The sequence below is a fragment of the Harmonia axyridis genome, chromosome 5 (genome assembly GCF_914767665.1).
Source record: "Harmonia axyridis chromosome 5, icHarAxyr1.1, whole genome shotgun sequence".
Lineage (NCBI taxonomy): Eukaryota > Metazoa > Arthropoda > Insecta > Coleoptera > Coccinellidae > Harmonia > Harmonia axyridis.
The window spans coordinates 40,513,292-40,532,617 of NC_059505.1; the positions used below are offsets into that span (position 1 = coordinate 40,513,292).

Genomic DNA, 19,326 nt, shown 5'->3' on the forward strand with positions numbered 1-19,326 from the left:
TCGTATCACACTTGAATCATCTGCAATTTTTATAGCAGCATAACAAATTGAACCCTACCAAATAAGTTATCCAGAAAGCTGTTAGTCACATTCTATAGAAGGCATATCAAACGCGTTCAGTGTAGGTGTTTATAAGAAACAATTGGTGTCGGTCAAGAAAGTGATTAATTGATCATTACAGTCCTGGGAAGAATTAAATGTGACTTAAATGGCATGCCGTCAGCTTAGTGTGAGAAATTGCAATATTTCCTTGATGAAATTGTAGGTTGCTCACTTCGTCCAATCGGTTTACTTCAATACTTTAATTTAATTCAAAAATATTTACTGATTCGGACCTTATACGTTTCAAAAAAATTCCAACTTGAATTTCTCTGCATGCTGTTCGAATTCTTACTTTCAATTCTTCTAAATTTAGGGGTTGTGTTTTATTCACAACCGACTTCGAATGTCACCAGAGGAAATAATCTAAAGGTGTCAAGTCTGGGGAGCGTTGTCCCATTCAATTTGTGCTCTTCTACCAATCAATTTATCTTGGAAATGGTCTTTTTGAACCGTTGCCAATTCTACTCTTTTTTTATTCTGATTTTTTGGGCGTACTAATGAAAAAGATCAAGTTCACAGCAGTTTTGAAAAGATTATTGTTTTTTGAACTCGAAATCCTGAAAAAACCACAAAAATTGAATTTCTACTCAAAAATCGTTATATCTCCTGGAATATTGGTCACAGACCCATCAAACAAAAACGTTTTTCATAGATCGATAAGTGATCTGAAGCATTGAGGTTTCAAGTCCATATCTTGCTTCAAAGTGAGTTGGCAGCCTTTTTAGAAAATTTCAATTTACAAACTATAATTTCTGAAATAATGGATTTATCGCTGAACATCAAGCATTTTAGTGATCTATGTTACCCAATCAACTGATAAAACTGATATTCCTAGAATACATCCTTGAGGAACACCAGCCACGATATATCTTTATTTCGCATATATTCATCATGAAATCGAATTTGTCAGATACCATTGTACATTTTTTCATTCGAGATATAAATCCTTGATGTCAAATTTTATCGAATTCCTCCTCAACACCAAGGAATGCATATGTAGAGACCTGTATAAGTGGGTTGAAGTTTATTCAGCGTAGAAGGCGTGTGGCCTCATTCTACCATGTGGTGTAATTTCACGGAGTTTAATGGTAATTTGTTGTTTGTTTCGGTTTGGGTAATCTGATCTGAGATTTTACGCGAGATGCTGGGAGGATAATCCTCTCCGAGATGCTGTTAGATAGAGGCGAAGCGGGCTGAGATTAGCACGATTCGAAAAACGGTTTGGACAGTGTCGACACACGCAGATTAAATCTGGGATTAGTGAAGGCTTGTTGGATGTGATCTGTTCATTGGTGTCGGAGATGAGTTTGATGTTTTCACCGGTATTATAATAATGATAATTCGTTGTTCGGGCATGCAAATTCAATAAATGCGATAACAACAGTTGATGTAAAACTCTCAGGGAATGGGAACATCGCATTGTCGTGAGAGAAAGGTGTTTTTCCAACGATTAGTAAGTTAGTAAAGGGTGTTTTTTTTAGAGCTATAGAACTTTAAATTGCAATAAAACAACGATGGAGTATTCGATTGACATGAATTTTATCTATCCGCAAGATAATCTTGTGGCATTACATTTTAAATATGATTTCTGACATATGACCGCCACGGCTGGCTCGGATGTAGTCCAATTTTCGATGACTTTTCAAACATTTGTGGCCGTATATCGGCAATAACACGGCGAATGTTGTCTTGCAAATGGTCAAGGGTTTGTGGCTTATCCGCATAGATCAATGACTTTACATAGCCCCACAGAAAGTAGTCTAGCGGAGGACAATTTACAGGTCCGAAACGTGAAATTAGGCGGTCACCAAACGTGTCTTTCAATGAATCGATTGTGGCACGAGCTGTGTGACATGTTGCGCCGTCTTGTTGCAACCACAGCTCCTGGACATCATGGTTGTTCAATTCAGGAATGAAAAAGTTAGTAATCATGGCTCTATATCGATCACCATTGACTGTAACGTTCTGGCCATCATCGTTTTTGAAGAAGTACGGACCAATGATTTCACCAGCCCATAAAGCGCACCAAACAGTCAGTTTTCCTGGATGTAACGGTGTTTCGACATACACTTGAGGATTAGCTTCACTCCAAATGCGGCAGTTTTGTTTGTTGACGTAGCCATTCAACCAGAAGTGCCCATCATCGCTAAACAAAATGAAATGGACGTAGTGCGCGATTCGTATTCCGCACAGAACAATTATTTACGAAATAAAATTGCACTATTTGCAAGCGTTGTTCAGGCGTGAGTCTATTCATGATGAATTGCCAAACCAAACTGAGAATAAATCATTTGACAGCTTTCAAATCGGTCGCTATCTTGAACAGTAATGCCAACTTCAAGTTATATACCTCGAAAAAAAACACCCTTTATATCAATTGAAAGGTACTTTGATGTTATTCAAAGCAATTTTTCTATTATTTTAATATCTTGTCAAATAGGCTAGATGTTCCTTGTTTACGATAACTTGGGACACCCGGTATATCACATAATTCCTGCTACCAATCTTAAAAAAATATATGAATCAAATTTTAATTTTTATTTGGCGTAATAACTCGAATTGCCTGAAATAATTCATTACAACATCTGGATGACATTTCACGGAATCAAAAGGACCTACAACAGTAAAAATTAAAGTACCCACTTGAGCAGTAACGAGAACCACATTCCGATTTGTATCTCTCGAAAATATAAAACTTGGGCATAACCCGACTTTACGACTTCGAAAAATCTTTCTGCATCCCTCTGGGAACACATGGTGACCCCCCTCTGACGTCCCTGAGGCATTGTCCCACGTCTGGCCAAACTGGAGATGCAATAAAGGGCCTTTTGGGATGCTGCACACGTGCTCAGCATAAGGTGGCCGGTGAAATTTGGAGAAATCACGGTCTACAATCTGATCTCAGATAGTTGTTTTTCGGGACAGGCGGTCCAGATGTGGAGATCTCGATGATTTTCGTCAATTGTATAAGATTTGTTTGAAGATTTGTACCCGATGACACGGAGGTGGTCTCGTGAAGGCCATCGGGATTTATGGATACGGCTACGGTAGTTTTTAAGCGATTGGGATAGTCTGTGTTTGTACCTGATAAGTAATTTAGCTTTTATTTATGGAATGAATTGTGGCAAATTTGTCGTTTCACATTTAAAACTTGTTGAATTTATAGTAATATACTGAACGATCTCCAATCAGCCTTCCTGAAAATTTTTAGGTCCAAAAATTGGACTAAAATTTTTTTTTGACAAAAGTTCCCATATAGGAATTTCATACGCCAAATTTTTTTCCAGCGACAATTCTTTTGAGGTCTGGGGACCATATCTGGCGAATACGGCGGATGCAGAAGCAATTCGAAGCCCAATTCATGCAATTTTGCCATTGTTTTCGTTGATTTGTGACACGGCGCAGTGTCTTGATGAAAAATCACCTTTTTTTCTTCAAATGCGGCCGTTTTTCAACAATTTCAACGATTCAATAACGCTATATAAAAATCGCTGTTGCGCATCCCAGAATACTGATGCCATAAGATTTTGCTCCAACTGTATTTTTTCCCTTCAAAAGGCAATATTTTATCAGCACACGAAATTGTTATTCCATCTTTGTTCAAATAACAAAAGTAGCTACACTCACAACGCAATATCTCACAAACTAATGGTCGGACTGCTGTCAAATTTTGACACGTATCTTTTGAAGATTGGTACTAACTAAAAATCATATGGATTCAATGCTAGCACAGCCATCTGTGCATCAGACCGGGGACTTTTCAATTGGCCTTATAATAGTGATAAAATAAAATAGTTAAGTATCAGCGTAGTCGTAAGACAACGAAAAGATAACCTTGAAATTATGGAGGAACGGAAATGAAGAAAAAAATGAACGTGAAATGAAAAACAGAAAATACAGTTCCTAGAAGAAATGTAACATTAAAATGAGAGGCGTTTATGAAAGAATGTCCGGTCTTCTTATAAATAACAAGGACACGAGGTTTCAACTCCAACCTACTTGAATTGTGACATGGACATCCTTAAAAGGACTGCCAACATTATTTGAGACGCCCATTCATAGTGTTGCCAAGATTATTTTCGGTTTGTGCTTTTGGTTATATTGGGATTTTCAGCATAAAAGAAAATATTAAAAGTATATTCATAACTGGTTCTTTTCGAGGTCAATTTCCAATCAGTTGATGCAGTTAGATCGTATGGAAATGGGAGAAATATGGATTCTTATGAGCGTTCATTCCTACAGGTGCTTTCCATGTTGAGAAAGGTCATTCATGTGAAATCTCCACCTGTTGTTTGATCGGAAAAAGTTTTCTTCAAAACATTAGAAATGAAGAGAAATTAAATTGAATAGAAATTTTCAAAATACTGAAGCATATTTACACCTACAGTGAAAAAAAACCATTCGATTATTATTATCGATACCTATGGAATTTTATTGATTTCTGCGTATTATTTCGATAGCGATTTAGTGTTATTGAAAAATTGTATCTGCTTCAAATACAGAAATCTGTTTTGGTTTCTAGTGAAAATTTTGACCGTTCCTAAATCCTCAAGGTGCATATTTTCACATTTCTCCCATTATAATCGTCGATTAATATTCAATAGGGTAATATGAGAGTTTAAACGATCAATTTCGGATTCTTAAATTTTCAAATACCTGCTGCAGCCATATATCCAATGTCGTGTAGTGAATACATGCATTTTAATGCACCCCAGGCATCTTTTCAACACCGTACGAGTCGAGAATATAAATTTCACATTCAGATTTCGGTAGCAGATATTTTCAGATCGGGTATTTATGAGTTGTTGATTTGGGTGAAACCTAGAAAGTTTGAAGGATGGCTGTGTAGATCGTTGAAAGATACTGTTGACGTGTTCATAAAGAAAAAAATTTATAGTTATCCGGATATCCTTATCCCCAAATGTCACTAATTTTATAATTTTGCTCAGGGAATGGTCTGAAATGATTGAATTAGGTACACTCATGAAGAATTTTCGGCCTGTTTTGAACGCAATGTGTTAGAACATTGAAATTTCGAAGATATTCCTTCCATGACTTGTTGCCGATGTACAGGGTCTTCCAACTTTTAAAATTTGAACCTATATGAAAATCTTGAGTTTTGATGAAGTGAGTCGTCCAAGTTCATGATCTTCTGATAAACAGACTGTACATTTTTGGTCCAAACCGCAAACAGTCTTATAATACTACGTAATCACAGAATCGAAAAAGAAAAAGGTTTTCTCGAAAAAACTTTATGTTATGAATGACATTGTGTTGTAAGTATGTATCAAGTAATTTCCGAATTACAAGCCAATTGAGAAGTCCCCGGTGTACCATAGTAAAACACATTTTTTTTTGGCAAAATTCGATTTTATTATTCAACATAGTTGGCTTCGAGAGCGATACAGCGATTATAGCGATCTTCCAACTTTTCGATACCATTTTTGTCGTACGACTGGTCTTTCGCTTCAAAATAGGCCTCAGTTTCGGCGATTACTTCTTCATTGGCGCTGAATGTCTTTCCAGCGAACATTCTTTTGAGGTCTGAGAACAGGAAAAAGTCGCTGGAGGCCAGATCTGGCTAAAACGGTGGATGCAGAAGCAATTCGAAGCCCAATTCATGCGAATTTGCCATTGTTTTCAATGATTTGTGACACGGCGCATTGTCCTGATGAAACAGCACCATTTTTCTCTTCAAATGGAGCTGTTTTTTAACGATTTCATCCTTCAAACGGTCCAATAACGCTATATAATAATCGCTGTTGACGGTCTGGCCCTTTTGGAGATACTCAATGAATATTATACCTTGCGCATTCCAGAATACTACTGCCATAACCTTGCCAGCTGAATGTAACAAAAGTAGCTACACTCACAGCGCAATATCTCACAAACTAATGATCGGACTGCTATCAAATTTTGACACGTATCGTTCGAAGGTTGGTACTAACTAAAACTCATATAGATTCAATACTAGCACCGCCATCTGTGCATCAGACCGGGGACTTTTCATACATGCATACAAATTCGAATAAGCTCACAAAAGCTTTATTATGATCTACTCAATAATTATGCAGGTAAGATCAAATATCTACTATTGCCTTCAAAGTGGATATAGCTGGAAAGGATACTCTGGAATTTGTTGATGAACATATCGACTTCACAAAACCGAAGGTAAACAGAGACAGCGCCTAACGTCTCGAAGCGTTCTCGATTGCATAAAACTTTCGCTCTTGGCCGACTTAAGCAATTTATATCGACCATAATGCTTCACTTGTTTGTACATCTGTTCGCAGAATAGAAGGCTAAAATCCTTCTAGGGTATACCGATTATCGAGCAAATGTTGACTTTACCTGACTGCTCGATGAGTTGGCCAGGAAAAAACAACGATAATGGAACTCTTTACTTGCTTCGATCAAACAATAGCATCATCAGGTGAGGGAAAATCATGTGTTGAGATGGAATCGAACGAAATTGAAAAAAAAAGTTAATTTCAAATGTTGGTATTGTTTTTTGTAGACATTTATGTCCCTAATGAGAAAAACTGAGAAAAAATTAGAAGACTATGATCAATGCTGGTTCCCAGGTTATAAGGTGTTCAAAGTAGACTTAGCGATAATTACAAAAAAATACCTCTTGAAAAAAGTTATGCAATCAATGAAAAATAGCCTCCAAGGGTTATGATAATATTACAACCCTATAACTTGGGAACCAGTGTTGACCAGAACTTTTTTTAATAAGGACATAAATGTCTAAGAAAATATAAAAAACAATACTAACATTTGAAATTAACCAGTAACCATTTTTATAAAGGGTGTTTTTTTTAGAGCTATAGAACTTTAAATTGCAATAAAACAACGATGGATTATTCGATTGACATGAATTTTATTTATCCGCAAGATAATCTTGTGGCATTACATTTTAAATATGATTTCTGGCATATGACCGCCACGGCTGGCTCGGATGTAGTCCAATCTGAACGTCCAATTTTCGATGATTTTTTTCAACATTTGTGGCCGTATATCGGCAATAACACTGCGGATGTTGTCTTCCAAAAGGTCAAGGGTTTGTGGCTTATACGCATAGACCAATGACTTTACATAGCCCCACAGAAAGTAGTCTAGCGGTGTTAAATCACAAGATCTTGGAGGCCAATTCACAGGTCCATAACTTGAAATTAGGCGGTCACCGAACGTGTCTTTCAATAAATCGATTGTGACACGAGCTGTGTGACATGTTGCGCCGTCTTGTTGGAACCACAGCTCCTGGACATCATGGTTGTTCAATTCAGGAATGAAAAAGTTAGTAATCATGGCTCTATACCGATCACCATTGACTGTGACGTTATGGCCATCATCGTTTTTGAAGAAGTACGGACCAATGATTCCACCAGCCCATAAAGCGTACCAAACAGTCAGTTTTTCTGGATGTAACGGTGTTTCGACATACACTTGAGGATTAGCTTCACTCCAAATGCGGCAGTTTTGTTTGTTGACGTAGCCATTCAACCAGAAGTGCGCTTCATTGCTAAACAAAATAAAATGGACGTAGTGCGCGATACGTATTCCGTACAGAACCATTATTTTCGAAATAAAATTGCACTATTTGCAAGCGTTGTTCAGGCGTGAGTCTATTCATGATGAATTGCCAAACCAAACTGAGAATAAATCACTTGCCAGCTGTCAAATCGGTCGCCATCTTGAACAGTAATGCCAACTTGAAGTTATATACCTCGAAAAAAAACACCCGTTACATTCAGGTGCCTGGTCCTTTGTTGCTCAAAAATGACGCAGTTTATGGTTCCTCGAGATATTCGAACCATACCCGTCTGCGCTGACATAAACGGTGTCGTTTATATCGCATTTTACTACTTAGCACATTTCGTATACTTCTTGACTTTTTTTTTGCGGGTTCACTCGCGGCATGTTGAAAAATGTACTTGACGCTCTCAATTTCACCTTAAACTGTCTTCAGCGAATTTTATAACGGTTTTTAAGATGCCGCAACTGGAATTTCTATACGATGTTGGCGACATTGCAATGCATAAAATCGAAAAAAAAAAGATCGCATGGTATATTCTCTCCACATTCGTATAACTGCAGTTCCATTGAGCTGAATTTATCGTATTTTAATTTTTTGGCATTCTTGGTGTTTTAGGTCGAATTGGAGTTGTACATAAAAGTTTAAAATTCATTTTCTTTTGTGATTAATTCAGTTTTGATCTGCAGTCCTCCACAGATTCACAATTTAGGAAATTGGGATCTTCGAATGAGTCCTTGTAAATGATTGCAAATTATTACAACCAATTTCAGACGACAATAATTATTAAGAGATTAAGCAATTTGTTGAATGAATTTTGTGTGCACTTACCTCGTGAGTTAAAAGAGATGGTGTCTGTGAATTCACCCCCTAATCTGGTAGCAGAAGGTGGTTAGGTGGATAGGTGAAAGGGATGATTAACCTCTTCTGCACCGGCTTCGTGGTTATCACTTAATTCGAGTATCACACAATTCACTCGAAATTGCTCAATTAGTTTTTAACAGAAGAACAGGAATTGAAAATGTATAAAGATGATAGATGAATTTGAAGTAAGCAATGAACTTAAGTTTGATAAATTTTCGAATAGATAAGCACAGTTCGACACTTGAGAAAATTATTAATTAATGGCGATGTTTGTTTACCGACCGGGTTCATTCCGCGGCCGCAGGTGGCGCCAACAAACAACAAATTTTCTCCAGGAGCTACAGGGTACATTCACGACATAACACCTTGTTTTCAACTTGATTTTTGGTGATGTTTAATTTTCTGAAATTTAACATCGTCGGGATCATTAGAGTCCAATAGCTCCAATAAGTTGATTTGATTCTTGAGCAAATTGTCTTTATTTCACAGATATAGAGGTTTTTCCCATAGAAAACATAAAATTGAAACTTATTTAATGATAACACTGTACTACTTTTTTACCTTTTTTATGTGATTTGTGTTCAGTAGGTTCTGCCATTTAATAATGATAAGAAACATGCTTCAACAAAGTTTAGAAATAGTTAAATTGATTCAACAAAATCAGTGCAGTGGTCGTTTGTGAATGATGAGAGATATTTAAGAAGAAAACATTTTTCAGTTAATCGATTCACTTGGTACTTGTATTCTAGTATAGTGTAAAGAAAATTCACTTTCAAATTTGTTTACGACGAATACTAAGTCGATTAACAAAATAATGTCGCCAATGAATTTTTCTCAAATATCTCGCAGAAGATATTCACAAACAAGCACTAATTTTGATACAACAATTAAACAAATTCTAACGTTTTTGAAGGGCGCATCTTTCTATGGTTGCATGACATAACCTATGGAATATAAATGACATAAGAAATGTCAAAAACAATACACAGTGTTGCCATCATAACCATTTCTATTGGAAAACCCTTTACTACCTATACCTAATTTTATGACGTGATCCTTGCAGAATATAGTTATTTTAGTCGTTGTTACAACTATACAAAAGTGGTCGACCTGTTACATTTGTGACTCGAAGGTCTCACTCTCAACTCTTTCATTACCATATATTGCTGTCGTAACGTTTTATTCAATGCATTCAATGATCGTTTTTATGAACCACTTTTATCTGAACGTAATATTGAACAAGATCTAACGTGGGTGATCCGCATGGTCACCACCTACTGTGATCACTTCGGGAATTTATAAAATTGGGAACTTCCTACAATTCTTTGGAATGTTTACATCGACTTGTATATTAATTTTTAGGTTAGTATTTCGTTTTGAACAACTGATGATTTGATGAATGAAATATGCATCGACAAGAATTGTTAAGTTAACGAATACGAAGCTCAAAGTTGTAGTTATCTCTGAGCGCCATCTATTTCCTTCTCCATGAACAACCAAGTTTCTAGGTATAAGAAAGAAGGGAGAATTGGTAAATTAATTGATGAATCTGTATTATTTATCCAAATTATCGCCTCCATTGTAGACCAATTTTACTTAAACGAAAAATTTTTTTGTAAATATCAATTTTTCATTTATTCACTCATATTTTATGTTATATATTGTATTGAATTTTAATCGAGAGGCAGAGTTATATATCCATAGAAAACATTCACATGAAGTCATAGTTTGTGTTCTGATACAAAAAGTTGACTGGACCCATATCAGGGGAGTACGGTGGCTATTTCATGATATCTGTTGAGTTTTTATCTGAAAAATTGTATAAATACTTAATTGTTGATTGTTAAGAATCTATCAATCTACTTTCCATAACGGATTAGTAACAATTGATTCTGGAATGATAAGTTAATGTCAATTACTGAAACAGAAAAACTGAAAACAACATCAAGCTCAAGGATCTTGACTGTTTCGCGAACATATTCATACCTGTTGAGTTAATAGTACTGGTAATGAATAAAAGAGGTATAAATTGATACTTGTGATCTTCCGTTTGTTTTTTTGACCTTGGATTGACTCAACAACTATTTATGAATGAATTGGAATGAAGTTTATGGTCATTGGTGACGAATTGCTGCATTTTTCTGCCTTTGAATTGTTTCTTTGTGGAAAAAAGTTTCGGGATGGTTCAAGATATGACAGATGACATACAGTATAATAGTTATTTGTATACCAAGGGTATTAGGTAAATGTTTTTGACCTTTGATTGGGGATTCATCAAGGCAAGTAGCTTGACATTTTAACCAACTACTCGACTTGAAAATGCAACCCGTGAAAAATTACATACTTGAGCTTGACTTGACTTGATTTTAGATATTTATTGCTTGACTTGATATCAAGCTACTTGATATTACTCGAGCTTGATATGCACGCCTCGCACGGCATATCTTTCTGCAATCTCGTGCGCGCTTAGACTAAATAAGGGGATTCCTCGAGCGCCGAGAGACTGAAGCATTCGCCAATGTGACTTTATTAGTAGTTTTATCACATTTCTATTAAATCTATTGGTAAATTTTGGTAGTTTCAGAAATATCTTTCCACACTTGGCTAAATTGGCCAAGGATTTTTTATCAACGCCAGCATCTTCAGCTCTTGTTGGAAAACAATTTTCCAGAGCTGCTCTTACAGTTACTAAAAGCCGCAATAGGTTAGGCAACAAATCTATAGGATGCCTCATGTGTCTTAGATCCTGGATGAAAAATTATGAAATCAACAGAGCCTGGAGGTTTCTCAATAATGAGAAACTTTATTTTTCTATTATTTTTTTCATTGTTAAGATTTATAATGATTTAATTCATGTTTCTATTTCAAAAAACTTGATATTTTCGGTTCTTTTATACAAAAAGTTGAATAAATAGAAATGTTTTTTGAAAGGTTCCTTCTCATTTAATAATTTTTTTTCAATAATTCATGTGACACTAGACAACAAAACTTCTAAAAATTAAAAAGCTTGATATGATTCAAGTACTTGATTAATAAATACTCGACTTGAGATCGAAAAACTACTACTTGACTTGAAATCAAGTCAAGCTGTGAATCCCAATCTTTGATAGGAATCAGAACCTGTCCATCAGGTAAAAAACAACGGTAGAAACCCCCGATAATTCTCAAAATCCCTATCGACAATCAAGCCGAACGTCGTAAACTCCGAGTCTTGCTCATATCGAGGCCAACTCTGTGCAAGTCCAATTCCCCAACAAAAATGTATCTGGTAATATTGATACAACCTTGTCGCTTAACATGCGTTACGTAACCCGCATAAATTTTACTGGCCTGTTAAACATATTAATTAGATTGTTGTCCGACGACACCTACGTCTTTGATATGTCCAGATCTTTTCGTTTTGGGCCCTGTGGTCTCCCACGTACGGTAGCTCGATGGGACTCTGGGTCCCTCCAAAAGGAATCGAGTGTCTCCTTTTACGAAACTAATAACAATGATGTTACTATAGTGAGGTGAGGAAGATGTGAGTGGGCTAGTATTGTTGCTGAATGTCCATAGGCGGCGTTAGTTGTTGAGGTATTGAAAAGGAATGGAAGGAGAGAGCTCTTGGAGAATTATTTCACACGAATTGAAGGTGTATCGATTGATCTTGAGGTACTTGAGGACTTGTGGGAATTTTTGAGAGTTACAAATGTGTAAATACTTGAAAGTATCATTTTCTTTGTTGGATATCCATGACGATCAAAGCAAATACGAAGAAGTCGATTGATCACTTCAGGGGGATATAGAAGGTGATTCAGAAGTTCAGGTCATAAGTTTATAAAATGTCAGTTCTTGTTGAAATAAGGAGTTCTTTGATGTGAATTATTTCATCTCGAATCCCTTCGTACCTATATACAGGCTGTTGAACTAAAATTTGTACTCGGAGGATTTTCCATATTTTCATGTTTTTGTTGAGTTCCTACGATAGATCAGTGGCGTAGTTTTCGGGGGTATCATGTCTTCAGACGCTCCTAACTCGGGATTCACGGCTTGGCTTTATTTACAAGCTAATTGGCTTGAACTTGACTTGATTTCAAGTCAAGCTCAAGTCAAGTAGTAGTTTTTCAATCTGACGACTTATCTTATCAAGCTACTTGATTTTCAACAGTTTTATTGTGTAGTGTCACATCAATAAAAAAAAAGATTAAATGAGAAGGAACCTTGCAAAAAACACTTTTATTTATTAAACTTATTTTATAAAAGAATCGAAAAGAATATCAACTTTTTTTGAAATAGAAACATAAATTAAATCACTGTAAATCATAACAAAATGAAAAAAAAATAAAACAATAAAGTTTCTTAATATTGAGAAACCTCCAGGCTTTGTTTGATTTAATAATTTTCCATCCAGGATCTAAGACACATGAGGCATCCTAAAGATTTATCGCCTAATCTATTGCGGGTTTTTGTAACTGTAAGACCAGCTCTGGAAAATTGTCTTTCAACAGGAGCTGAAGAGGCTGGCGTTGATAAAAAATCCTTGGCCATTTTGGTCATGTTTGGAAAGATATTTCTGACTCTACCAAAATCTACCAATAGATTTCATAGAAATGTGAGAAAACTACTAATAAAGTCACACTGGCGAATGCTTCAGTCTCTCGGCGCTAGAGGAATCCCCTTATTTAGTCTAAGCGCGCACGAGATTGCAGAAATATATGCCGTGCGACGCGTGCATATCAAGCTCAAGTAATATCAAGTAGCTTGATATCAAGTCAAGCAATAAATATATAAAATCAAGTCAAGTCAAGCTCAAGTATGTAATTTGTCACGAGCTTGATTTTCAACTCAAGTAGTTGGTTAAAATGTCAAGCTACTTGGCTTGATGAATCCCTACTCTTAACCTCTACGCCAATGAGGATAAGGGCTATTTAGGACCATATCCTGAAAAGGTACCCTCCTCAAAAGCCGATAGGAAGTACTGTACCTAAAATAGCCCCTACCCTCCTTGGCGTAGAAGTTGCTATATCAAATGCTTTTTATTCAGAGATACGCAGTGTTGAAGTTTTTCATGGAAACTGACTATTTTATTGCTCTGAAACCGATCGAGTTTGAAATTTGTTAGGTTTCAAGGGTTAGTTTTTGCACATTTGTCAACAGGCAATGGAGAATTTGATCATTGGCGCGCATACTCGTATTGATTTCATTTTTTTTTTTTTTTGAGAAAGAATAGTACGCCAATGAGATGGATACCATTCTGTTGGAACATCATTTTTTCGGGACATGTCACAGATAAATTTGTATTCAGAAAACTGAAAATAAAATGAAATTCTCTTCGAAACGTCGAAATTCTCACCGTATTTCTCTCAGCGTGGTCACCTTGAAAATTAAAAACCTACGCCAGTGTCGAATTGACGATGTATCGATTGGCCAATTACGTTCGTCGCACTTTAAGCGATTCCACTTTTATTTTTCAACTCCTGGAACTTATGATACTTTACAATTGACCTGCCTTATGAGGCAGCGAAACCAGCGGACGATATCTGTCCCTTGACGGAATCACTAAAAGACAAGTTTTTCCAACTATCGCTCGCTCCATCTCGCTAGACGAACGTCCTTCGCGTACGTGGAAGCCAGGGACGGACTGGGTTCGAAATTAAAACGTTCTACAAGATGATAAAACGTTCCTTTACGTAGTGAGGAACTTTAGTTTCCTTAGACAAGAAGAAAAAGAAGAAGAAAAAATGGCAACAGTGTAAAGGGTATTTTTTCAGAGCTATAGAACTTTAAATTGCAATAAAACAACGATGGATTATTCGATTGACATGAATTTTATTTATCCGCAAGATGATCTTGTGGCATTACATTTTGAATATGATTTCTGGCATATGACCGCCACGGCTGGCTCGGATGTAGTCCAATCTGGACGTCCAATTTTCGATTACTTTTTCCAACATTTGTGGCCGTATATCGGCAATAACACGGCGAATGTTGTCTTCCAAATGGTAAAGGGTTTGTGGCTTATCCGCATAGACCAATGACTTCACATAGTCCCACAGAAAGTAGTCTAGCGGTGTTAAATCACAAGATCTTGGAGGCCAATTGACAGGTCCAAAACGTGAAATTAGGCGGTCACCAAACGTATTTTTCAATAAATCGATTGCGGCACGAGCTGTGTGACATGTTGCGCCGTCTTGGAACCACAGCTCCTGGACATCATGGTCGTTCAATTCAGGAATGAAAAAGTTAGTAATCATGGCTCTATACCGATCACCATTGACTGTGACGTTCTGGCCATCATCGTTTTTGAAGAAGTAAGGACCAATGATTCCACCAGCTCATAAAGCGCACCAAACAGTCATTTTTTCTGGATGTAACGGTGTTTCGACATACACTTGAGGATTAGCTTCACTCCAAATGCGGTAGTTTTGTTTGTTGGCGTAGCCATTCAACCAGAAGTGCGCTTCATCGCTAAACAAAATTCGCTTATGAAAATCAGGAACAACGGTAATCTCATTGCAATCATCAATTGCACTATTTACAAGCGTTGTTCAGGCTATTCATGATGAATTGCCAAACCAAACTGAGAATAAATCACTTGACAGCTGTGAAATCAGTCGTCATCTTGAACAGTATTGCCAACTTAAAGTTATATACCTCGAAAAAAAACACCCTTTATATGCAAACTGAATCTATTCTAACTCTCAACATACCTAGAATAGTTTATTGTACAAAATTTACAAATTCTCAGCACAACACACAATACAAAGGTGTGAACAAAAATGCAAATGACAACACGTGCTCACTTCAAATTGACGTCATATTGAGATCGTTCATTATCACGAGATAATAGGTATGCATTATTCGTTTTGCTGAATGCCTAGAGCTACAATTCCATCAATGTGACAATAATGATCATTCTGAAATATTCATTCATGGGACGAATAAAAAAATATTGATACTGCGTGTTATATAAAAAAAAGTTGAATTTTTCCTAATTAAATATTCTTTGGATACACCCCCAAATTCCCTTTCAGATAAACCGAATTTGACCAAAAGATCTGATGAACCCGATACACAAACATTGATTCGGAAATCGCTTCATTTCTAAATATAATACGCTCTTTGAGCTCTTGCCAACTTGTGTGAATCATTCACGAGATCGAGGATATCGTTTACTTTTCCTGTTATATTCAGGTATTATCCTCACAATCTTTCCACAGCTGAAAAATCACAAATATCTTCTGTATCTTCTATCTACATAACGTCAGACTAACCATCTTAATCTTCATTCGCAACTATTCATTCATTTTTCCACATCTTCGATCTTAAGATATATTATCAATCACTACAATTCTGCCAAGTCATACCTGTCAACAATACCCAATCTATAACTGAATGAGTGAACATCTCGAAGGAACTATCAAAACACGTAGGTACAATGTGTAGTTTCCTTCTAAACTTGTAGGGTTTGTTAGGCTGTTGTGTGAGATGCCATAACCATTTGACCCACTTCTCTGTTTACCTATTTTATTACACCTTGTTAACCAAATAAGGGAGAGATACGTTCATTTGGGTATATTGTTAGTCGAGTTAACGAGGCATCTATACAACTAAAGGGTGTTTTTTTAGAGCTATAGAACTTTAAATTGCAATAAAACAACGCTGGATTATTCGATCGACATGAATTTTATTTATCCGCAAGATAATCTTGTGGCATTACATTTTAAATATGATTTCTGGCATATGACCGCCACGGCTGGCTCGGATGTAGTCCAATCTGGACGACCAATTTTCGATGACTTTTTCCAACATTTGTGGCCGTATATCGGCAATAACACGGCGAATGTTGTCTTCCAAATGGTCAAGAGTTTGTGACTTATCCGCATAGACCAATGACTTTACATAGCCCCACAGAAAGTAGTCTAGCGGTGTTAAATCACAAGATCTTGGAGGCCAATTCACAGGTCCAAAAGGTGAAATTAGGCGGTCACAAACGTGTCTTTCAATAAATCGATTGAGGCACGAGCTGTGTGACATGTTGCGCCGTCTTGTTGGAACCACAGCGCCTGGACATCATAGTTGTTCAATTCAGGAATGAAAAAGTTAGTAATCATGGCTCTATACCGATCACCATTGACTGTAACGTTCTGGCCATCATCGTTTTTGAAGAAGTACGGACCAATGATTCCACCTTCCACCAGCCCATAAAGCGCAGCAAACAGTCAGTTTTTCTGGTTGTAACGGTGTTTCGACATACACTTGAGGATTAGCTTCACTCCAAATGCGGCAGTTTTGTTTGTTGACGTAGCCATTCAACCAGAAGTGGGCTTCATCGCTCAACAAAATAAAATGGACGTAGTGCGCGATACGTATTTCGCACAGAACCATTATTTTCGAAATAAAATTGCACTATTTGCAAGCGTTGTTCAGGCGTGAGTCTATTCATGATGAATTGCCAAACCAAACTGAGAATAAATCACTTGACAGCTGTTAAATCGGTCGCCATCTTGAACAGTAATGCCAACTTAAAGTTATATACCTCGAAAAAAAAACACCCGTTATATTTGTCGGTTTTGGTAGAATTTGAATGAAAAAGTAATCTTCAGCTTTCGTCAGTCCATCAAGTTAACAATGGAAATAAGAATCATCCAGAAATCATTCGACGGTTTATAGGTCCTTTTATTGCCTCTACATTATCTTCTAATCGTTCAGTATGTCAAGGTCGTCTGTCTAATCGAACACTCTCTTAAGGATCAATACCAAACCTGGAGAATTGCAATACCGATATCTGTCAGGATACTGAAGAAATACACCCTATTGACCTATTTTCTGACACGATAAGTGTTATTGATGGATTTCCGGAGAATTCGTTTGGTCATCCTTGTGAAAAAGAATGTGCTGTCTGTGGTCTCTCCTTGATATTCATTGAGGTGATTGGCGTTTGTATAATATTTTCTGTGGTTTTACTGAAGGAGCTGTGTTATTTCTGTTTTTCAATTCACTTTTGGTTTTCACCTTCTCAGATATATCGTCTTGTTGGTGTTCCTAATGGGGATCTTCTAGGTCTTACTGATTTCTTCATTTCCTTTTTCTTGAATTATCGTGGTCATTTTCTTATTGAATTTGAAATTTTTATCTATGCTCTTCAGTGTTGTACTAGATGATTCAAGTTTACAGTGTAATACTAAATCGGAGTTTTGTTTTAAATATACAGGCTGTTTAAGTTCGTTTTTTTTTGTTTTTTTCAAGATAGCACCTTCCTTTCACAATATATTCAACTTAAATTTGGGATAGATGTTCCAATTGAATGCTCTCATCAAGTGATATGGTAATTTTGAATGCATATCTACAGGGTGATATTTTTTCTGCAATAGTGCCCGATTATTTCCTTCAGATCTTTTTTTTGGTGGACCACTGATAGTTTAAAAAAATATAAAAAGAAACTATAGTTCAGTACTATCTTTATTGGTTTCTTATAGTTTTGTCGTATCTGCTACCGATTTAAAAAAAAAACTTTCAAACAATTCTCAAGTTATCCTCAAGAAATTCCAAATTATTATAAAGATCTAGTTAGTTTTAGAAGAATGAAATAATTATAAGTTTTGGTACTTATTTACCTTATATGTCGCGAAGATTAATAAAGATTCGATAAATTGGTATAATCATCACAAAGTAGGACTACAAGAAACACTCTATATTTCGAAAATAAAGTTTTTGCGGAACCAAATTCGTAAGACTTTCTTTCATAATTATCATTTTTCATTTTTCTTTATACCTCTTATGTAACAACACCCTTTATGTTACACATGGAAATATTTTGTTTATGGTTATCATATTCTACATTTCTGATTGTAAGAGGAAGAAGAACTCGAAATCCACCTGTTTTTGCATATTAGTTTTGAATTCGACCTTGTAAAAATATCTCAGTTCTATTTTCTTTTTCAGGATCTTGATTGGAGCCCCAGAAGCTCAGTCTAGGTATCAACCAGTGCGAAGTGGTGGGGTTGTGTACAAATGTCCAATAGACAGGGATGAAAACTGCGAAGAAGTACCCTTTGACAGGAAAGGTAAGAAAACTACAGCTTTTGATGAATACTCGTTGAAAAAGTCAGAAAACTCGATAAAGTTAAGGGTCTATTTTCTTATTCGAACAATTTAATAGTGATTCGGAACATAGTATCAAAATGATCTCGTACAGTCAGTTTTGTAGAGCGCCTAATCTCATAAACTTAACCTGAAATTTTCTGTGAAAACCCATAGAGTTATAAATATAGATAGAGGGATTTGTACATGTTTCCAGCATGGTTAGATTACTTTGTCGGATTGTGATATATTTTCAAATCCACAATTTTACTATATCGTTATGAATGTATATTAAATTGAATGAAATATATTTATTTGAGTGATTCCCGATTAAATATGCAAATTTGAATATTTGGAATCCTTTATTTTTCCTAATTGTCGAATTTATAATAAGCAGAACATTTATTATTTTCTGTATCTACCTGCTGAAATCCAAGGTTTGGCAACTTTTGCTCTCCTAGTGTCATCGGTTGTTTCTTATCGTTTGGCGCGTTTGAAGTTTGTTTTCTGAATTTGTGATATATTATGGTATCTATTTCAATATATTTTGAGTTGATATGAAACGTTAATTCACTATGAGACATAAGAAGTGCGTTCTTTGTGTAGAAACTCGCGAATTGAGTGAAATAACGTATCACTGATATGTTTTCATTTCCGCGCGCTTCATGTCTAATTTGATAGTTCATCTTGGGAACAAAATCTGCTTACTGAAAATGACATATGCTCCCTCTATCAATGTTTACAACTCTGAGCCAACT

The 19,326-nt window shown here is 36.2% G+C and overlaps 1 protein-coding gene across 2 annotated transcripts in view; it reads left to right on the forward strand.

The window, feature by feature from the left end:
- Positions 1 to 19,326, forward strand: part of LOC123680369 (integrin alpha-PS2-like) — a 115,888-nt gene that overhangs the window by 12,097 nt on the left and 84,465 nt on the right. For both annotated transcript variants that reach the window (XM_045618238.1, XM_045618239.1), the window contains exon 2: positions 18,431 to 18,552. In XM_045618238.1, the coding sequence (XP_045474194.1) occupies positions 18,431 to 18,552 (122 nt within the window). The remainder of the gene's footprint in view (positions 1 to 18,430; positions 18,553 to 19,326) is intronic.